The sequence below is a fragment of the Marmota flaviventris genome, chromosome 6 (assembly GCF_047511675.1).
Source record: "Marmota flaviventris isolate mMarFla1 chromosome 6, mMarFla1.hap1, whole genome shotgun sequence".
NCBI classification, from domain to species: Eukaryota; Metazoa; Chordata; class Mammalia; order Rodentia; family Sciuridae; genus Marmota; species Marmota flaviventris.
In genome coordinates, this window is record NC_092503.1 from 58,029,138 (window position 1) to 58,053,154 (window position 24,017).

The 24,017-nt window shown below is 34.2% G+C and overlaps 1 protein-coding gene across 3 annotated transcripts in view; it reads left to right on the forward strand.

The window, feature by feature from the left end:
- The window catches only part of Hace1 (HECT domain and ankyrin repeat containing E3 ubiquitin protein ligase 1), an 88,023-nt gene that overhangs the window by 17,957 nt on the left and 46,049 nt on the right, over positions 1-24,017 (forward strand). For all 3 annotated transcript variants that reach the window (XM_071613177.1, XM_071613178.1, XM_027928315.2), the window contains exons 6-7: positions 659-790; positions 18,615-18,697. In XM_071613177.1, coding sequence (XP_071469278.1) covers positions 659-790; positions 18,615-18,697 — 215 coding nt within the window. The remainder of the gene's footprint in view (positions 1-658; positions 791-18,614; positions 18,698-24,017) is intronic.

The following is a 24,017-nucleotide window of genomic DNA, read 5'->3' on the forward strand; positions in this document are numbered from 1 at the left end:
CTAGTTTTCATTCTTGAAGTTTGGTGCCATTTTGATTCTTGAGCCTTTATATGAAATCTGTTTTTTTTTTTTGTCTTTAGAAACTTACAGAATTTACTTTGTGCTTCAGCATTCTAAAATTTCATGATTATATGTTTTGGTTGGATTTATTTTATTCATTTGACTGGATAACACTGAGTTCCAACAACCTAGAAACTTATATAATGGGAGCTCATGGAAATTTTCATACATTATGACTTGGATGATTCCCACTCCCCTGTTCTCTCTTTTCCTAACTCTTATGTTTGAATTTTAGACCACTTGGACTAGGTCATCAATTTTATTATGTTTTCTCTTTTGTTCTGTTTTTTTTTTCTTTGTGCTTTATGGGATACTTCTTCAACATCATCATCTAAATCTTCTTGCAAAGTATTTGGTGATCCTCAGCCTAGGTACCATACTATTTTAGTCATCAAGTACTTGATGACGTAATACCTGATGGAGTAATCTGTATTTTGATGCCATGTGTCTTTCTCATGTTAAAAAAAAAATGGAAAAAGTATATGGGTTTAAAATATCTTTAATTTGCATATCATGTTCATTTGAGATAGTAGCATTATTTTTTGTTTTCTTATGAAATATTCTTGCACAAGTATTAAGTAACTAAATGACTTCACAGATACACTGGCTGGCTGTGAATGGGCGGACAGAATTGCTCCATGACCTCGTGCAACATGTCAGTGATGTCGATGTTGAGGATGCGATGGGGCAGACAGCACTGCATGTGGCCTGCCAGAATGGGCACAAAACAGTAAGTACACCCATGAAGGCTTGAAGTTGCTTGTGCTTGTTTTGAAAACTTCACTGTGTGTTTTGGAACATGAAGCTTTATAATAAAATATTATTTTGTAAATCCTGTGGGCTTCTGGGGATTAAATTTTATGTAAGACAAAGGGAATAGAAGAAAATAATGCTCTTAATTCTTCAAAATATTTGTAATTTGTACTCTAATTTTATTTCTGATTCATAAATCTTAATAGCTAAATTAACGTTTTTTCGTGGTATTAGAACTTAAACTCAGGACCTTGTGCATGCTAGATGAGTACTCTGCCACTGAGTTACATTTCTAGCTGTTTTTTAAAAAAACTTGTTTTGGGACAAGTCTTGTTAAGTTACCCAGGCTGGCATCTAACTTGTGATCCTCCTACCTTGGTCTCTCAAGTAGCTGAGATTTTAGGCATGCTCTACCATGGCTGGCTGAGTACACTAAAAATTTAAAAATGTATTTACATGTTTTCTAAGCAATTATAATTTTTCTTCCAGTTTAAACCTCAGTTATTGGAATTAGTGAGGAAAAAGAGTACTGATATTGCTTAAATAGTCTGGAACTTGTGAATACCAGTGTTTGTTTATATTTTTTGTCTTTTATCATCTGAAAACTAATCAGTGTTTTCAAGAAGTGTTCCTTCTCTTTGGTTCCTTCTCTTTCTGAGTCAGTATTATTAAATTTAAAAAATATTCTATGTGAAGGAAAAAAAAAAAAAAAACATCTGAGATATCTTGAATGATCCATTTTGTTTTAAAATGTGTGTGATGCTGGGAATCAATCCCAGACACTGGTGAGGCAAGCGTCTACCACTGAACTACATATTCAGCCCCAGTGACCCAGATTTTTAAGGAACTACTGCATATTTGAAAATAAGTTCTATATATAGCTCTCACAGGACAGAAAAGCACCTACTTAATTATAAAGGATCTCTGCTGTACCAAGTGAACAGAGTATCATAGTAAATGATACTTGCAGGCCTTTCTCTTGTATAGAAAACCCCTTGGGATTCAGCTTAGAAATAATTGACAAAAACTAATATTTGTTGCCTTGAGCTAGTGTAGAAACAAGAATTACTAAGAATACTTTGGTTTAAAACATGTGCATGGCAGGCTGCATTAAAAATTTAGAATAGCTTTTTGAAGTTATTGAAGATTAGGTTGTATGAGTATAATATACTCCATATGGTTTACAACCTAAAGCAGGTGTGGTAAAGTAATAGAGAATTCCTCATAATCAGATGCCTTTGAACAATTGTATGCTCAAAAGATTTATAGAGAGCCTAACTTTACTAATGATGAGTTTCACAGGGTGAGATTTTTGCAGATATAGTAGAGGAGAAACAATACAGAAGCCATATTGACTTGTTGATTGCATTGGCCCGTGAGGTTCCTCTTGTCATAGTTGATCAATTGGGGTTATCTTTGAGGTTTGTGTACAGATAAAGGAAATATTTAGCACTGCTTTCTGAATCATTGTATATATCTTTCATTTTTTTTTTCAATCTGGACAAAAGAGCCTTAAAAATTAGTCTTATCTCCTTGTCTCCAGGCTGAATTATACTTCTAAAAGTATGTTGATAGTTGTGCTAATATTGCCTTTGTTCTAGAATTCTGGAACTAGTTCATATCTCAGTGGATTAGCTATCCTTGTCTCTTGAGTTGGATATAATGTACTGTTTTGTAAAATACGATAAATAGGGATTAATGACTTTTTAGAATCTTTGTGTATCTTTTCAAAGTTGAATTTGGAGTGATGTATTTTAGTGGCAAGTCAAAATGACCTTTTTTATTATCTCAAAAGTAGCCAGCACTTGCACTAATTCACTAGAAAATCTCTAGAACTTATGTCCATGTAGAAAAATACTAGTATATGTAGGTTTCAAGATTTTAAAAAAATTTTTAATTTTAAAATCTTGCATATTGATTGTATATATTTTGTCAGATAAAATATTAAACTTTCAAGTGGGAAAGAGATTGTATTAAAAATATTTAAAAAGTTTTTCAAATTAAAGAAACCAAGATAATGAAGAAATCCTTGAAATTTGCCTTCTAATCTCATTTTAGTGGAAATCTCAGGAGTGTATGAAAAGATTTTGAGCAACTGCCCAAGAACCTTAAAGCTTTGAAGAATTTGTAATTGAATATTCTTACTTGATGACCAGACATGCTTTTCCAGATTTATATAACTTTGTTTTAAAGAGAAGATTTGGAAAATACATTAATTTTTGTCATAATTAAGAAACTGAATAATTTTTACTATGATTTTATATATAAACATCTGTCAGAGGTGAATATCATAAAGGCCTCATTATCCTTTTGTTAGAAGGATATGCTTCTGGCAGATGAAGAGTGCATTCTGGCTTTTTTGTCCTTGCAATGTAATAACATCATGATCTTAATTTACTTCTATTCCTATTTAAAAATAAGATGAAAGCAGTGATTATAATTAATAATTTTATTTTTATATAGTTTTCTTTATATCAACTATTATACTGCATTATTAGGTACATACTACCAGAATTATGCTTTGTCTTTGAATATTGATTTTAAGAAATCATTTCAGACTATGTGGGAATGATGGTACATGAGAATGTGGCAGGAACATTGCTTGAACCCAGGAGTTTGAGACTAGCCTGGGCAACATATAGAGATCCTGTCTAAAAAAACCCAAAAAACCCCCCCAAAAAACAAAGCAACAACAACAACAAAATTGTTTCAGTTTTGTTTTTTCAGTCTTTGACAACTTTTTCTGCTCTTAACCTTCTCAAAAGGTATATGCTGTCTAGTGATGATATAATTGAGGAAAATGTTGTGAATACTTTGATGGACATTTAACAGCATTAATATCTATTGCTGTTGTTACTGTCATTATTAATAATGTATGATGTGATTGTGTGAAGGTACAGTGAGCAATATGTAGACCGCTTTATTCCTTTATGTTTGTGTAAGAAGCTAGTCTGTGTTGTTGGATTTTGTTGTTATTCTTTTTAAATTTTATTTTTAGAATGTTTAGTAAATAATGTACCCTTATTGTACATATGAAATTTACTCAATTTTTTCTTTTTGTGACTATAAATTCAACTTCCTTTTTTGGTAATTTTTCCTTTTTTATCCTGTAAGATTTATAAATATGTGGAATTGCCACAAATGATTGTTTATTGTCTGGAATAACTTGGATTTAGTAACACTAGAGAACTGTCATATAGTTTAATCAAAATCTAAATGTTACATTACATAGCAAAATTAATTGAGGGATTAGTCTACAGTTTAGTTAAAAATAAATTATAGTTTATAAGAATAAATTTTATGTTCCTGAATTTATTAAACTGAATACGAAGCTTCTCAAGCAATATAAAGTGATGGTTGTACTCTCGTTTGGATAGATTTACACTCTTGTAACTTAAAAGCAATTGTTTTGATACTGAAATTGGACTGAATTTTGTAGATTTTATAGTTGACAGTGTTTACCTACATTCATTTAGCTCTCTTGGTTGTTGTATCCTTAGCTATCTTATAAGCTTTTCATCCAGAGAGTTACCAGTTATGTGAGCTTAATGTAAAGTATTTGCAAAAATATTAATCAGATTCCGCTCTGAGGCCCAAAGGTAGGTAGACTAATATTTCACAAAGTACTTTTATATTCAGAGTAACTTTATTTATTTCAATGCTAGAATTCTCCTTAATTGCTTATGGGAAATATGAACAAAAAAAATAGAAAGTCCTATTACTGATATTTTTCCTAACACAACTGAAGAATAATCGTTATTGTGGGATATTGAATACAGGCTCAAACCCTCAATATATTTAGGTGAACAGGTTGCTAAAGAATCAGTCACTGATTAGTGGTTTGACAGTGTATAAGTTATGTGTACATTGTCATAAGTCATATCGTCAGAATTAATTTAATAAAAAATAAAGATGCTTTTTGGTTATTTAGTTCCCTTTTAGCAAATGATAATACCACAACTTAGGCTTTTGCTTATAGCTTTATTATTGAATATCTATTGCTTTTTACTTTGACCAGCATTATTTTGAGAGTTGACATTAATGAAGAAGAGCTGCTTTGGATTTTTTTGCTTTGTGATTTATCAGTGTATTGGACTCAGGTGGTTTTAGTCATTATCTTCAGTTAAATGACTTTTGAGATTGACCCAGCATTAGCTTTGTACATTAGTTTTCCACTTAGGAAACTGTTTTATCATTTGAAACATTGTGAAGGTTATTGAAAGTGTGTTATTCCTTAAGGATCTGTTGAAGACCATATGAAAATTTCCTTTGTATGCTTTTCTTTCTAAGGTACCTCCTGAGCAGTTTATTTTCTAAAGAGAAGGGACCCCTATTCTAGATATTTGGGAATCAGGAGAATAGTTTTTGCTGGTAGTGGTTGAGGAAGATTGAGCAGGAAATTATAATTATGAAAATTTTAAGAGCTTATTTTGCTGATGTCATTTTATTCACCTATAGTGATCTCAGTTCACTATAGTTATTAAAATTATGTATGTTTTGGATAAACAGCTAACTCAGTCACAGATATTTATGTTGGTCTACATGTTTACTTTTTTTTTTTTTAATATTTTTTAGTTGTAGATGGACACAATACCTTTATTTATTTATCTTTATGTGGTGCTGAGGATAGAACCCAGGGCCTCACACATGCTAGGCGAGCGCTCTACCACTGAGCCACAACCCAAGCCCACATGTTTACTTTTTTAAAAAAATTAAAAAAATTTTTAGTTATAGATGGACACAATACCTTTATTTTATTTATTTATGAGGATTGAACCTAGTGCCCCAAGCATGCAATGCAAGCCTGTATCCCTGAACCACAACCCCAGCCCACATGTTTACTTTTTATTTTAAGCCACTGAGCTTAATTTTTATAAGAAAATGAAAAGCCAAAATTTCTCATTTTCAGAGAAATTATGATCTTATTCATTATGTTTTTTGGACCTTTTACGGATCATAGCCCAATGCAGTTTTTAGAGAATGTATTTGTGTATAGGGTTTACAGGAAAAGATATTTTCTAAAATAAATTGTATCCAAAAAATGAGAATCCTGGATTTCATTTTTCTGGCTACTACTGATTACCATTGAACACATTGCATGTTGTTTATTTCTATTTTGTCTATTGGCCCTTTGTACTATAATGTAAACTTCATGAAGACTGGGGCCCCCCCTCCCCCCTTATTTCTTGTAACTCTAGAATCTAAAATAGTTCATCGTACATAATAGATATGAGTTGTTTTTTTTTTAACTGAAGGATGGAATGAACCACTCAAATGCAATATCATTTTTTTCTGTGTTTTTTCCTAGCATTTGTGAATGTTTGTCACCTCTTTCCTTTTTTGTGTTTTTAAGTGGTGTGTTTATTGATGGCCCTGATTCTTCTAAAGGTTGTATTGGATTTATTTGTATCTACTGTCAAACTCTGGTTTTGAAAATCCTTAGGGGCTTTAAAAGTTAATTCTTTAATTATGTTGTGCCTTGTGTTTTGATGTGGTAGTGTTTTTCAGGAGCTTTAATGTATTTAATTTAGTAAATAAATAATATTTTGTTTCCTCCTGAATTTTATCCTTTGTATACATATTAACAGTCTTACATAGTTGGAAACATTTGTTACTTTGTCATACTTTTGAAGATCACATAGCCTCACACTCTATTGTTAAACTGAAGTTGTTGAAGCTAGGCAATATGTATTTGCAATCTTATGTAGCTCTTTACCTTTCATGATATTTCACATCCAAATTGTATGTGTATATTGTCAACAAAAAAATAATTTGTTGTTGTGGTTAGATCTTTTGCTTTATCATTGAAGTATTGTCACTCTGGATTATTTGGGAATGAGAATTCATTTTGTACACTAGCCTGTGTTTAATTGAGATGTAATAAGGGACCCAGGAGGACTTACTTCCCCTGCAGGGCTCGGTGGGAACTGCCAGAATAGTACAATGATAGGGTGAGTTGGGTAAGTGTTGTACTCTATGTGCCCCTGGTCTGACACCATGTAGGCCTGGCTTGCTTCCTTTACCACACACCACAATGTAGTCTACTAATTGTTGAGATGAATACCTCTTAGATCTCTTTTGCACTTGACTTATTTATTTATTTTTTAAAAATATTTATTTTTAGTTTTTAGGTGGACACAATGTCTTTATTTTATTTTTATGTGGTGCTGAGAATTGAACCCAGTGCCTCTCAGAGAAATGATTGGTGATAAAAAAACAAAAACAACAAACAAACAAAAAACTGTGAATAAGGTTATCTGTGACTTTCTTGCTACTTCTCCTGTTACACCATTGAATCAATAATTGAATTCTTTATTATCCTTTTCTCTTTTTTTAATATTTATTTTTTAGTTTTAGATGGACACAATATGTTTATTTTATTTTATGTGGTGTTGAGGATCGAACCCAGTGCCCCGCGCATGCCAGGCGAGCGCAATACCGCTTGAGCCACATCCCCAGCCCTATTATCCTTTTCTCTCGTGTCAGAACTTTTACAAAAAGAAACCAGCAAACATTTTTTTTTAATCACAAAGGTTGATGGCTTTTCATTCATTATAGTGCTACAAGGCAATTTTTTATTCTTCACGTTGAAATTCATTTATACATTATTTAATACTTTTAAGAGAATTCTCCCCCCTCTTTTTCTTTAGGCAACATTTTATCTATAAGTGAAGCTATTGAAAACTTTAAAAAATATTTCCTTTAATAGTTGTATATTTTGAAGGTCTTAACTGAAATAAATTTTTTAAAAAAAATTTTTTATTGTTGGTTGTTCAAAACATTACATAGTTCTTGATAAATCATATTTCACACTTTGATTCAAGTGGGTTATGAACTCCCATTTTTACCCCATATACAGATTGCAGAATCTCATCAGTTACACATCCATTGATTTACATATTGCCATACTAGTGTCTGTTGTGTTCTGCTGAAATAAATTTTTTAATACAGAAAAGCAGAAAGACTTCTGAATGGAAAATAAAATACTAGAATCAACAGTTTCCACTACCTTAATCAATCAGATGTTCTTTCATCTTAAGAAAGGAAAGTTTTTTTTTTTTTTTCCCCAGTGCTAGGAATTGAACCTAGGGAGATTCCATTACTGAGCTATATCTCCAGGCCTCCCCTTTCTAATTAATTAATTTTTGTTTTAGTTGTAGATGGACACAATACCTTCATTTTATTTATTTTTGTGTGGTGCTGAGGGTCGAACCCAGTGCTTCACATGTGCTAGGCAAGTGCTCTGTCACTGAGATACAACTGTAGCCCCATTTCCAGCCCTTTTTAAATTTATTTTGAGACCGGATCTTGCTTAGTTGCCTAGGCTGGGTTTGAGCTTTTGCTTCTCTTATGTTAGGTTCCCAAGTAGCTTGAGAATTCAGGCATATGTCACTGAAGCTGACTTAAAAAAGAATCTTTAATGTCTTGTAGGGTGTACAATGATATGACAGGTATATAAGAAAAGAATTTTAATGTCTTTGTAGGGCAAGGATATGACAAGGGTATGACAAACATGTTTCAGTTCATACTATAAATGATGCCTTCTTGCTAAGATATGCTTATAAAGTTTTTCTCATTACTTTATTGAAAACAGTGGAGTAATTTGTTAATCTAATGGCTAAATTGTTTTTATACTATAAGCTTTACAATATACATAAAAATACAGAAGCACTGTAAAAAGTATATGGTTTTAAAAATGGCTTTATTTTTAAACTGAACACAAGCAGCTGTTGAGTCACTTGAGCCTGGCTGTCTAATAGTTACTTGATAGGGGATTAGTAGATCATCTGTGTTTAATGTAGTTTGTGAAGGTATATGTCAGATTAGCCATAATAGTATTTAGTAATCTGAATTCAGAAAAATTAGAATTTCTACTTTCTGGTAAATAGGATTATGATTATGAACATAGGCTTAAGTTTTAATCCTTGCTTCACTGTGTGTTGGGGTACAAATTACCTGACCTCTTTGAAACCTTAGTTTCCTGCTTGTAGAAGTGGAGAGAATATCACATTTCTCACAAGATGATGCAATAAATGAATTGATAAATACTTATTAGGGTAGTGTTAGGCACATGTTAAGGTTATTCATATTCTTGTTACATAATTTTAACTATAATTTATCTGAATGTGTCCTGTATTTTGTTAACTTATTTCAGTTTCTGGCTCACTAGGTTTTAAATGTACATTAATAGATATTTTCAATGTATTTGCTTTCATCTTTCTTCTCTTGGGCTTTTTCAACAATGAAAGCTTATTGTCTATATTTTCTATAAGAGTTGTAGACACTGTTAGTGCTATTTCACTTCTGTTTTGAGATCACACACATAGAGCTGCTATGTCAAAAATCAGAAAGGTTGAAAACCAGGATCAAAGGACCGAAATATGTCTTCTCTTATAAAATAGTGACCTATAAATGCTTCTCATTTTCATATTTGAAAGTTCTTACTTGTGTAAGTTTAAAAGAGTTGTATAGCTGATAATATTAGTTTTATATAGCCTTTTTTTTTTTTTTTTATTTAAGAGATTGAACACAATGCTTTGTGCATGGTAAGCATGCAGTGTATCTCTGAGCTACACCCTTAGCCCTATAACAGTATTTCTATTACTTAGATTTTAGAATTCATACTGGGATAGAAGTAAATTCAAATAGCAGTATGTGATAACTATATTTTTAAAATTTTTATCAAAATATTTTAAATAAAAAAATAGTTGTCCCTTAAACCAACCCTTATTCTTTATCAAATCATGATCATGAACAATTTTTGACTTTTTTAGCTTTTTCTCTGGTAGATAGTTCTAAATAATAGGCTTCTATGGTTTTACTGTTTTAATTTATGATGTTTAGATGTTACTTAATAATTTCTTGTTATGGCAAGTTAGGATTTACAAATTTTGGTTAAGTAACATTCATTTTATTTATTATTAGGTAAATGTTGTTTACAGTTAAGTCAGGTAGGGAACTATAACATTTTCTTTCTAGAAGTAATTGACTTTGCTCAGTTTACTTTGTAAGAATCAGAAGTTCTTTCTATATTTTATATTCCTGTAAGTATCTCTAAGTACTGTTTTCTACAAAGACACATTTGTTAAATAATCTTGTCAGTTTGCCTTTTTTTTTTTTTTTTCTCCCTTTAAACTTGGAGATTTCTTAGTGTCTGTCTTGTGTTTGACCTCCAATATTCTGGTTTCTACATCTTCTATTTTGGTTTATTCCCTTGTTTTTGGGGAGGATATCGTTCAGCTCCCAGGTATGCTTTTCTTGAGAAAAGATACTTTTTAATTTTTTAAAAAATTTGAAATCTTTCATAGTTAAGCATGTTTCTAAACTTATAACTGATATGAATAATAGTGTGGTCGAGAAGAGAATTTTGTATTTTAAATAGTTTATCTTATAGCTTTAAAGGCTTTTTACCTTTTAGATTTTGGTGTTACAGTTGAAATATATCTTATCAATCTGATTTTAGTTTATCTTTTGAGATTTTATATGCTTCGTATTATGAAATTTTATTTTGTTGCTTTGTTGACATATTAGACTAGGGATTTGATGAGCCATTTAAATTTGGCAATTCATACTCTTTAGTTCTGGGTTTTTTTTTTTGTTTGTTTTTGTTTTTTTAAATTTATTTAATTTTTATTTGTAGTTGGACACAATACCTTTGTTTTATTCATTTTTACATGGTGCTGAGGGTCAAACCCAGGGCCTCACACATGCTAGGCAAGTGCTCTACCACTGAGCCATAACCCCAGCCCCTGGGGTTTGTTTTAGTATTATTTACTGATTCCTGTGTTGTTCCCCAACTTCTTCATTTTCTTTATGCTTACTTTCTGCAATGTGTCTCCTTGGATTGATCCACTGATTTTCTCATCTTTTCTATTTTCTCCTTATTTGTCTTTTCATTCTGTTTTCTGTCTTGTAGATTTTCTAAGCATTGTGTTTCTCCAGATTGTTGAATTGTTGTGTCTTCTTGATATTTTAATTTCTTATTCTCTGAATATTTTTCCCTTGGGTTTCTATTGTTTCAAGGATATAATAACTTTTTTCCTCTCCTCTCTGAGAATATTAGCAATTCTAATATTGGTTGTTCTCTTTGGTGTTCCCTTTATTTTTTATTTTTCTGGGTTTGTTTTTAAAAATTTTTGCTGTTTGGGTTTGTTACTTCACTGTGTCTTAAAATATTGTCTGTCCATCTGTGTGTAAGGCTGAGATACTAAGATGTTGACTGCAAGCATTGTATTTGGGGGCCAAATTTGTTGGTTGTTTGGCTTCTTTGTACACCAAGTTTTCTTAATCTTGGCACTGTTTATATTTGGACTTTATAATTGTTGTGGGGACTGTCCTGTGCATTATAGAATGTTTAGATGTATCTCTGGCCTTTCCTCCCTAGGTAACAATAGTCCTTCCCATCCCTAGTCACAAAAATTGAAATATCTCCTGGGATTGCCAAATGTCCCTCACGGGGAAAACATTCTTTGGTTGAGAATCACTCCATTGTAGAAACATTGCCTTGAACTGGATTATTTCATTAGGAACTCTACAGTTAATATCCTTAGGGCTAATATCTTTAGGGCTTTCTTTCTGGTGCCAGGCTATAGAGTGGAAACTTTCAATTTCTCATGAGGTTTGAAGCCTGGCTGCTGGATTTTGCGACCCAAGAGAAATATGGGGTTAGAGGTTTTCACTTAGTTTTTTCCACCATGGCTTCTGAACCTTGCTTGTACTTGTATTTCTTGTTTGCCAGTCTAGAGCTTCCATTTTCACTTTGTCTAGAGAATAAACCACCTGTCTTAACATAGTAGAGTCTAATACTATGGCATGGGAGGAAGGGTCCTAGCTAAGGAGGAATTATTTGTTTTATAGACTTTTAACTATTCCTCCTATTTCTCAGCTCTATGTAAACATCCTATTTTCAGAGGTATCCCGGTACTTGGTACTTCCTGTGGTAGGTTTTTTTTTTTTTTTAAATTTTGCTATTGTATATGTGCTATATTAAGAATTTGGTTACGAGATCAGGCCCAGGGGTCCGCAGGCGTGGTAGGAGGGGCAGGGCAGATCTGCCGCCCGTGCCTCCAAGGTAGGCAGACCTGCGACAGACCGGCGGATCAGGCCCAGGAGCCTGCCGGCGTGGTACACACACCACCCTAATTGGAGTAGGGGCAGAGCAGAGTCGCCGCCCGTGCCAGGAACAGGCCCAGCGACCTGCAGGCGGGGTAGTCACGACACCCCAATTGGAGTAGGGGCAGAGCAGAGCCGCCACCCGTGCCCGAAAGGTGGGCAGATCTGCGACCGACCAGCGGGACAGGCCCAGTGGCCTGCCGGTACGACAGACACGTCACCCCATTTGGAGTAGGGGCAGAGTAGAGCCGCCGCCCGTGCCTGCAGGGTAGGCAAACCTGCAACCGACCGGCGGATCAGGCCCGGTGGCCTGCCGGCGTGGTACACTCGTCACCCCAATTGGAGTAGGGGAAGAACAGAGCCGCCGCCAGCGCCCAGAACAGGCCCAGTGACCTGCCGGCGTGGTAGCCACGACACCCCAATTGGAATAAGGAGAGAGCAGAGCCGCTGCCCGCTCCTGCAGGAAAGATACGCAAGCAGTATGAAAAGACAAGGAAAGAAAGGACCACAGCAATGCAGGTCAACGCAACTTTAGAAGAGGTAACAGCTGCAGCAGATGGAATGTCAGATAAAGAATTCAGGATATACATGCTTCAGATGATCTGGAGTATCAAGGAAGACATTAGACAGCAAAATCAGACAATGAAAGATCACTTCGACAATGAATTACGCAAACAAATCCAGGAAGCAAAGGATCAACTATACAGGGAGATAGAGGTTATAAAAAACAAACAAACAGAAATCCTAGAAATGCAGGAAGCAATAAACCAACTTAAAAACTCAATGGAGAATACTACCAGCAGAGTAGAACACTTAGAAGATAGAACATCAGACAATGAAGACAAAGTATTTCAACTGGAAAAGAACATAGACAGCTCAGCAAGACTGTTAAGAAACCATGAGCAGGGCTGGGGATGTGGCTCAAGTGGTAGCACGCTCGACTTGGCATGCGTGCGGCCCAGGTTCGATTCTCAGCACCACATACAAACAAAGATGTTGTGTCCACCGAAAACTAAAAAAAAAATAAATATTAAAAAAAAAAAAAAAATCCTCTCTTTAAAAAAAAAAAAAAAAAGAAACCATGAGCAGAACATCCAAGAAATATGGGATAACATTAAGAGACCAAACTTAAGTCATTGGGATACAGGAAGGTATAGAGCTCCAAACCAAAGGAATGAGCAGTCTATTCAATGAAATAATACGAGAGAAAACTTCCCAGACTTGAAGAATGAGACAGAATTCCAAATCCTAGAAGCCTACAGGACGCCGAATGTGCAAAATCATAAGAGATCCACACCTAGACACATTATAATGAAGATGCCCAACATACAGAATAAGGAGAGAATTTTAAAAGCTACAAGAGAAAGGAAGCAGATTACATTTAGTGGTAAGCCAATCAGGATAACAGCTGATCTTTCAACACAGACTCTGAAAGCTAGAAGATCCTGGAATAACATTTCAAACACTGAAAGAAAATGGGTTCCAACCAAGAATTGTGTATCCAGCGAAATTAAGCTTCAGGATGGAAGATGAAATTAAAACCTTCCACGATAAACAAAAGTTTAAAGAATTCGCAGCTAGAAAACCGTCTCTTCAAAACATCCTTGCCAAAACATTACAGGAAGAGGAAATGGAAAATAACAATGAAAACCAACAGTGGGAGGTAGGACAGTAAAGGGGGGGAAAATAATCAAAGAGGAAAACAAACCATGTTTAGTAACAGAAATAAACAAATATGGCTGGAAGAACAACCCATATCTCAATAATAACCCTAAATGTTAATGGCTTAAACTCACCAATTAAGAGACACAGGCTAGTAGAATGGATCACAAAACAAGACCCAACAATGTGCTGCCTACAGGAGACACATTTGATAGGAAAAGACATACATAGGCTGAAGGTGAAAGGTTGGGAAAAATCATATCACTCATATGGACTTCGGAAACAAGCAGGAGTGTCCATACTCATATCAAATAAAATAGATTTCAAGCCCAAGTTAATCAAAAGGGATAAAGAGGGACACTACATACTGCTTAAGGGAACCATACACCAACAAGACATAACAATCATAAATATTTATGCCCCAAACAATGGTGCAGCTATGTTTGTCAAACAAACTCTTCTCAAGTTCAAGAGTCTAATAGACCACCATACCATAATCATGGGAGACTTCAACACACCTCTCTCGCCACTGGACAGATCTTCCAAACAAAAGTTGAATAAGGAAACTATAGAACTCAATAACACAATTAATAACCTAGACTTAATTGACATATATAGAGTATACCACCCAACATCAAGCAGTTACACTTTTTTCTCAGCAGCACATGGATCCTTCTCAAAAATAGATCATATATTATGTCACAGGGCAACTCTCAGACAATATAAAGGAGTAGAGATAATACCATGCATCTTATTTGATCATAATGGAATGAAACTGAAAATCAACGATAAAAGAAGGAAGGAAAAAGCATACATCACTTGGAGAATGAACAATAGGTTACTGAATGATCAATGGGTTATAGAAGACATCAAGGAGGAAATTAAAAAATTCTTAGAGATAAATGAAAACACAGACACAACATATCGGAATCTATGGGACACATTGAAAGCAGTTCTAAGAGGAAAATTCATTGCTTGGAGTTCATTCCTTAAAAAAAGAAAAAACCAACAAATAAATGATCTCATACTTCATCTCAAAATCCTTGAAAAAGAAGAGCAAAACAACAGCAAAAGAAGTAGAAGACAAGAAATAATGAAAATCAGAGCTGAAATTAATGAAATCGAAACAAAAGAAACAATTGAAAAAATTGACAAAACTAAAAGTTGGTTCTTTGAAAAAATAAACAAAATCGACAGACCCTTAGCCATGCTAGCGAAGAGAAGAAGAGAGAGAACTCAAATTACTAGCATACGGGATGAAAAAGGCAATATCACAACAGACACTTCAGAAATACAGAAGATAATCAAAAACTATTTTGAATCCTTATACTCCAATAAATTAGAAGATAGTGAAGGCATCGATAAATTTCTTAAGTCATATGATCTGCCCAGATTGAGTCAGGAGGATATAGACAACCTAAACAGACCAATATCAATTGAGGAAATAGAAGAAACCATCAAAAGACTACCAACTAAGAAAAGCCCAGGACCGGATGGGTATACAGCAGAATTTTACAAAACCTTTAAAGAAGAACTAATACCAATACTTTTCAAGCTACTTCAGGAAATAGAAAAAGAGGGAGAACTTCCAAATTCATTCTATGAGGCCAACATCACCCTGATACCTAAACCAGACAAAGACACTTCAAAGAAAGAAAACTACAGACCAATATCTCTAATGAACCTAGATGCAAAAATCCTCAATAAAATTCTGGCGAATCGGATACAAAAACATATCAAAAAAATTGTGCACCATGATCAAGTAGGATTCATCCCTGGGATGCAAGGCTGGTTCAATATTCGGAAATCAATAAATGTTATTCACCACATCAATAGACTTAAAAATAAGAACCATATGATCATCTCGATAGATGCGGAAAAAGCATTCGACAAAGTACAGCATCCCTTTATGTTCAAAACTCTAGAAAAACTAGGGATAACAGGAACATACCTCAATATTGTAAAAGCAATCTATGCTAAGCCTCAGGCTAGCATCATTCTGAATGGAGAAAAAATGAAGGCATTCCCTCTAAAATCTGGAACAAGACAGGGATGCCCTGTCTCTCCACTTCTGTTCAACATAGTTCTCGAAACACTGGCCAGAGCAATTAGACAGACGAAAGAAATTAAAGGCATAAAAATAGGAAAAGAAGAACTTAAATTATCACTATTTGCAGATGATATGATTCTGTACCTAGCAGACCCAAAAGGGTCTACAAAGAAACTATTAGAGCTAATAAATGAATTCAGCAAAGTGGCGGGATATAAAATCAACACTCATAAATCAAAGGCATTCCTGTATATCAGCGACAAATCCTCTGAAATGGAAATGAGGACAACCACTCCATTCACAATATCTTCAAAAAAAAATAAAATACTTGGGAATCAACCTAACAAAAGAGGTAAAAGACTTATACAATGAAAACTACAGAACCCTAAAGAGAGAAATAGAAGAAGATCTTAGAAGATGGAAAAATATACCCTGTTCATGGATAGGCAGAACTAACATCATCAAAATGGCGATATTACCAAAAGTTCTCTATAGGTTTAATGCAATGCCAATCAAAATCCCAACGGCATTTCTTGTAGAAATAGAGAAAGCAATCATGAAATTCATATGGAAAAATAAAAGACCCAGAATAGCAAAAACAATGCTAAGCAGGAAGTGTGAATCAGGCGGTATAGCGATACCAGACTTCAAACTATACTACAGAGCAATAGTAACAAAAACAGCATGGTACTGGTACCAAAACAGGCGGGTGGACCAATGGTACAGAATAGAGGACACAGAAACCAATCCACAAAACTACAACTACCTTATATTTGATAAAGGGGCTAAAAGCATGCAATGGAGGAAGGATAGCATCTTCAACAAATGGTGCTGGGAAAACTGGAAATCCATATGCAACAAAATGAAACTGAATCCCTTTCTCTCGCCATGCACAAAAGTGAATTCAAAATGGATCAAGGAGCTTGATATCAAATCAGAGACACGCCGTCTGATAGAAGAAAAAGTTGGCTACGATCTACATACTGTGGGGTCGGGCTCCAAATTCCTCAATAGGACACCCATAGCACAAAAGTTAATAACTAGAATCAACAAATGGGACTTACTCAAACTAAAAAGTTTTTTCTCAGCAAAAGAAACAATAAGAGAGGTAAATAGGGAGCCTACACCCTGGGAACAAATCTTTACTCCTCACACTTCAGATAGAGCCCTAATATCCAGAGTATACAAAGAACTCAAAAAATTAGACAATAAGAGAACAAACAACCCAATCAACAAATGGGCCAAGGACCTGAACAGACACTTCTCAGAGGAGGACATACAGTCAATCAACAAGTACATGAAAAAATGCTCACCATCTCTAGCAGTCAGAGAAATGCAAATCAAAACCACCCTAAGATACCATCTCACTCCAGTAAGATTGGCAGCCATTATGAAGTCAAACAACAACAAGTGCTGGCGAGGATGTGGGGAAAAGGGTACACTTGTACATTGCTGGTGGGACTGCAATTTGGTGCAGCCAATTTGGAAAGCAGTATGGAGATTTCTTGGAAAGCTGGGAATGGAGCCACCATTTGACCCAGCTATTCCCCTTCTTGGTCTATTCCCTAAAGACCTAAAAAGAGCATGCTACAGGGACACTGCTACATCGATGTTCATAGCAGCACAATTCACAATAGCAAGACTGTGGAACCAACCTAGATGCCCTTCAATAGACGAATGGATAAAAAAAATGTGGCATTTATACACAATGGAGTATTACTCTGCATTAAAAAATGACAAAATCATAGAATTTGCAGGGAAATGGATGGCATTAGAGCAGATTATGCTAAGTGAAGCTAGCCAATCCCTAAAAAACAAATGCCAAATGTCTTCTTTGATATAAGGAGAGTAACTAAGATCAGAGTAGGGACGAAGAGCATGAGAAGAAGATTAACATTAAACAGGGATGAGAGGTGGGAGGGAAAGGGAGAGAGAAGGGAAATTGCATGGAAATAGAAGGAGACCCTCAGGGTTATACAGTGGAGGGGGTAGAGAGAGAGGAGGGGAGGGGAGGGGAGAGGTGAGGAGGGGGGAGGGGGGAGGATGGGAAAGGCAGCGGAGCACAACAGACACTAGTATGGCAATATGTAAATCAATGGATGTGTAGCTGATGTGATTCTGAAATCTATGTATGGGGTGAAGGTGGGAGTTCATAACCCACTTGAATCAAAGTGTGGAATATGATATGTCAAGAAATTTGTAATGTTTTGAACAACCAACAATAAAAAATTAAAAAAAAAGAAAAGAATTTGGTTGCTTCTTATTAGAATTCCCATTTGGACTCAGCTTTGTTTGATCTGCTGAGTCAATTTACTGTCCTCCATTTGTTTGCCATCTTTCAAAAACCTTTTGGCTTATCTAGTACACTGGTGTATTCTTTCTTGTTCTTCCTTGTATAGGTGTATGTTAACACACTACTAGGTTTTAGAGCAGCAATCAAAATGAATACATGTGTTCAATCCAGAATAAATAAAACAGTTTTGTTCAAAGAAAACTATATTTTTACATATTTTATTTCTTTTTGCAGGAGGAACTCAAATGAAGATTATAGAAATAAAACCAGAATAAGTGTGTGTGTATTTTTATATATATAAAATGTGTATGTGTGTGTACACACACACACACACACACACATTTAGTTTTTAAGGCTTTTAGGTGTACTTTGCCTTATCTCTAATCATCAAGTGTGAACTTTTAATATTTTTATATTAGCTATGAAACAGTGCTGCTCAGGAGTTTTTTTCATGCTAAAACAGTTTATCTCACACTGATAATTCCATACATAGCATGTGATGCCTGAGAGACTCAGAGCTTATCAAAGTTGAGTTTGTGCAGCCATCATAATTGTCATATGCCCATTCGTTTTCTCTTTAAAGCTTTTGAGTTATGGGAAGAACTTTCCTTATATGAATTTAAATTCTGAGAATTGTATCTTTTGACTTCTTTGATTTTAATTGTTTTTTTCCCCCCTCCCTAGACAGTGCAATGCTTGCTAGACAGTGGTGCTGATATTAACAGGCCAAATGTGTCAGGAGCCACTCCATTGTACTTTGCTTGCAGGTATGATATTTTATATTTTCATATATCCAAAAAACAAAGTTGTGTGTCTACCATATTTTCAATCAAATATTTCTGTATATTATCTACAGCTCTAATTTCACAAAAATGTTATGTTCTCTTTTAAGATGAAGAAAAGCATTTTGGTTTTGTTACTTAACTACATGAGGGAAAGCATTTTCTCTTATATTTCATCGCCAGTGTTTTTATGCTGTAGGTGGGAGCTTTTGATTTAATTGATTATTTCAGTTTTAAGAAAAATCAATAATCCAGTAATTCCCATAGGTCACTTTATTAACTAACCAGGTGAGTTCCTTTGGGATAAGCTATTGAAATATGTTTTGGTCCAGAGCCATGGTTTTGCTTTCTCTGTATCTGTAACTTTAAAATATTGAGTCAGTTTTGTTAGTTACTAAGTTATACATTATTATACATTATTTTTGTGCTTGTTTCTTGATCTTTTCTTGACTTGGACATTTGTTCACTTATTCATTCACTTAATTGGCAAACACGTAGCTAGCACTGCATGTTATAGGTATTAGTGATATAGTAATAAGTAGGGCTAGGATGTAGCTTGGTGGTAGAACACTTGTCTGGCATGTACAAGGCCCTGGGTTCCAGATCTATCATCATAGAAAGCAAAACAAATAATAACAAAAACAAAACAAAACAAAAACCCCCAGTATCTAAAGAGCAACATAAAAATTACACACATGTATTCACACCCACTTAGATATACGAGAGTTTGTGTGTTGGGATGGTATATAAATGTAGCTTACAGAGAGAAGCCGTGCACAAAAAACTATAGTGGTTCTTCTTTTTTGATTTAAATTCTAGTGCTTTCTTGGTGTCCCCTAGTATTGGTTCTAGAATTCTCCCATAAATACCAAAGTTCTCTAATACTCAGATCCCTTATATAAAGTGGCCTAATATTTGCGTATAAACTATGCATATCCTCCTGTGTACTTTAAATCATCTCTAAATTACTTATACCTAATACATTGTAAATCTTGTACAAATAGTTGATATACTGTATTGTTTAGGGAATAATGACAAAAAGTCTGTATGTTTGTTTTAGACTGAAAGACCTGCCTTTCCTCTTTAGCTTCTTGTTGGGTCTCTGATATTATCTTGATCAGACTGATTCAGATTATTTATTGAACAACCTTTGTTAGGAGCAGTTCACCAAACATTGTAGTGAATCTTGTCTTTGATTTAAATTTTATGAATTTAAAAATTTATAAAATTTTAGACTCTTATGTTCAAGGGGCCCTTATGTACAGGAGCTTTTGAATCTTTATACATCTAGATTTTGTCTAAATCTAGTCATTTTCTTATACTTAAAATTTGGTTGGTTGGTTAGAATAGCCGTTCCTTCCATAGTGTTCTTAATTTATGAATAATATAATTGTTTGATTACCTGAAATCATACCCTATTTAGAATTTATCTTTAGATCAGAGTTTTCTTTGAACCTCTGAATTTGAGTGTCTCTCATCACTCAAAAATCTCATAGAATCTCAGATGTTAACATGTCCAAAATACAGTTTCTGATTTTCTTTTTCAAATCTTTCTTTCAGTTTCCCTTATTCTCCAGTTCTTTAAGCCAGAGACCAGATCATTATTTTTTTAATTTCTCTCTGAACCCTCAGCTTGGAACTTATTTAGTAAGTTCTGTAAATTCTACATTCAGAATTTGTTTTGAAACTTTTCCACTCTTAAACTCATTGAAACTGTTACGTCTTGACTAGAGTACTGTAGTAGTTATCTTCACTTAGCATTATATTCTCCAGCTCCATCCATTTACCTGCAAATGCCTTATTCTCTTTTATTGATGAGTAATATTCCATTGTGTATATATACCACGTTTTCTTTATCCATTCATCTACTGAATGGCATGTAGGTTGGTTCCACAGTTTAGTATTGTGAATTCAGCTGGTATAAATATTGGTGTGGCTATGTTACTATAGTATGCTGATTTTAAGTCCTTTGGGTATAGACCATGGAGTGGGATATCTGGGTCAAATGGTGGTTCCATTCCAAGTTTTCTGAGGAATCTCCACACTGCTTTTCAAAGCGGTTGTACCAATTTGCAGTCCCACCAGCCATATATGAGTGTACCTTTTTCCTCACATCCTCTCCAGCACTTATTATTGCTTGTATTCTTGATAACTGCCATTCTGATTGGGGTGAGATGAAATCTTAGTTTTCATTTGCATTTCTGTAATTACTAAAGATGTTGAACACTTTTTCATATATTTGTTAATCGCCTGAATATCTTCTTCTGTTCAGTTCCTTAGCCCTTTTATTGATTGGGTTGTTTATTTTTTTGGTATTAAGTCTTTTGAGTTCTTTATGTATCCTGGAGATTAGTACTGTATCTGATGTGCTTGTGGTAAAAATTTTCTCCCATAATGTAGGCTCTCTCTTTACCTCAATGATTGTTTCCTTTGCTGAGAAGAAGCTTTTTAGTTTGAATCCATCCCACTTATTGATTCTTGATTTTATTTCTTGTGCTTTAAGAGTCTTGTAAAGGAAGTCAGGGATTAACCCGACATGATGAAGATTTGGGTCTACTTTTTCTTCTAGTTGGTGCAGGGTCTCTGGTCTAATTCCTTGGTCCTTGATCCATTCTGAGTTGAGTTTTGTTTATGGTGAGAGATAGAGGTTTAATTTCATTTTGGAAGATGTTTTTGAAGGAATTGAGTCACTGTAATTTCATGCTTGAAAAATATTTTATATGAAACAGTGACATTTATAATAGTAAATATAAGTATGGTAATACAGAACTGAGATATTCCCATAGTCTAAATGTTGGAATGTGATAAAAAGATGTTTTTAGAAGTACATTCTGCTACTACTATATCCCCCTATATCATTAAGGGTTTTTTCGTTTTTTTGGTACTTAGAATTCACCAAGGGCCTTGTACATGCTTAGGTTCTAAACTAGCAAACATCAGATAGCTTTGAACAAAGAAAGTTATACAAGTCCGTGTTGAGAAGTAAAACCAAAAAACATTTACAGGCAGACTTTTAATTGTACTTGTGATATTTAGATTTTCAAGTATTTTCTGTATCTTCAGATAACTTTCATTCTGTTAGGAAAAGTAAGATTTTGTTGAGATGTATAGATACAGTAAATTAGTGAGACATGTATTGAGTTTTAGAGCTTTGTAATAGTTATAAAGGGATAAAATTCAGAGCATGGATTCATAGTTCCTGCCAGGCAACTCCTTTTAGTTATCAAACTCTGTAAATAGCCAGTAGACCTTAGACTCAGAATTATAAACTTAGATTTGGAACATCCCCTTTGAAAATACGGTCATTTTGTTTCAGGCTATTCCAAAAAATATTGCTTCTATTTGTACAATTATATATTCTATCCAAGTTCTCAAATTCACAAAGTCTGAAGTTAGAAGAATGAAAGTGTTTGAGAGATCACTTCTATTTCCTCTTCAAGGAAGTGAAAATTATCTGAATCAATGTTAAAAAAAAATCCATTTTGCTAAGTTTAGTTGCTTTTCTCACTTTCAAAGTAAAGTTTTTGTATTAGATGGTCTTTTTAAATTGTGGAACTTCTTTGAACATTTGTTAAAATCAGCCTTATATTTTAATGTCTCTGAATTGTAAATGTATTTATTTTTGTTGACTTTATTTTGAGTCAGAGGAACTCATTGAATAAAAAGACCTAGGGTCTAGTGATTGCTACCTCCAGAGTATAATGGTTCTAACTGAAAGAGTAGTAGTACAAGGAGAGCTATCAGAGAAAGGCATGTGGATAGGAGAGTTGTTTATTCTAGACTAGATTGAATAGCCAAACTGAGTGGGTTGATAAAGGTTGAAATAGATATTTTTTCCTTGTAATTCTCACTTGTGTTCTTCCCTTAAGTTCTTATTTTGATGCTCTTTTCTTTTTCTTTTTTTTTTTTTAACAAAGAAAGTGCTATGAAATGTGTTTTTTAAAAAAAATATTGATTTTTTTGTAATCATAGTTGGATACAATATCTTTATTTTATTTATTTATTTGTATGTGGTGCTGAGGATTGAACCCAGGGCCTTATTTTTAATATTTAAATTCTTTTGGAGTAAGTAGTCTAAAAATTTGGGTGTTTGTGGTAGAAAGGAGGTCAGGATAGACTTGAGAAAGGGATTAGGAAGTGAATGGAAGGAAAATGAATGATCAGAGTTTGATAAATAGTTACATATCTCAAAATGTTATGAGTTATTGTAGGATTCATATTAACCATCCATAATTCATAGAGAAAGACTTTAAAAGATTTTATTTTTGTTATGGAATCCAGATTTTTTACTTTTCTTTTTTTATTAAATTATTTTTTCTAATTTGTTACATTTGACGGCAGAATGCATTTTATTTCTTATTACACATATAGAGCACAATTTTTCAAGTCACTGTTGTACACAAAGTATTTTCACACTTTTTGTGTCTTCATACATGTACTTGGGGTAATGATGTCTAACTCATTCCACCATCTTTTCTACCCCCATGCCCTCACTTTTCCCCTCCCTCCCCTTTGTCCTATCTAATTTTCCTCCATTCCTTCCATGCCCACCCCCCACCCCACCCCCGCCCCCATCACCATTATGAGTCAGCATCCTCATATCAAAGAAAACATTTGGTTTTTTGGGATTGGCTAACTTCACTTAGCAGTATATTCTCTAACTCCATCCATTTACCTGCAAATGCCATGATTTTATTCTCTTTTAATGCTGAATAACATTCCATTGTGTATATATATATCAAAGTTTCCCTATACATTCATCTACTGAAGGGCATCTAGGTTGGTTCCACAATTTAGCTATTGTGAATTGTGCTGCTATAAACATTGATGTGGCTGTGTCCCTGTAGTATGCTGTTGTTTAAGTCCTATGGGTATAGACCGAGGAGTGGGATAGCTGGGTCAAATGGTGGTTCCATTCCAAGTTTTCCAAAGAATCTCCATACTGCTTTCCATATTGGCTGCACCATTTTGCACTCCCACTAGCAATATATGAGTGTGCCTTTTTCCCCACTCCTCACTAACACTTATTGTTGTTTGTATTCTTTATAGCTGCCTTTCTGACTGGCTTGAGATGAAATCTTAGAGTAGTTTTGATTTGCATTTCTCTATTCACTAGAGATATTGAACATTTTCTCATGTATTTGTTGATTGATTGTATATCCTCTTGTGAGAAGTGTCTGTTCAGTTTCTTGGCCCATTTATTGATTGGGTTATTTGTTTTTTTTTTTTTTGATGTTAAGGGTTTTGAGTGCTTTATATTAGTGTTCTATCTGATATGCTATTGGTAAAGATTGGCTTCCATTCT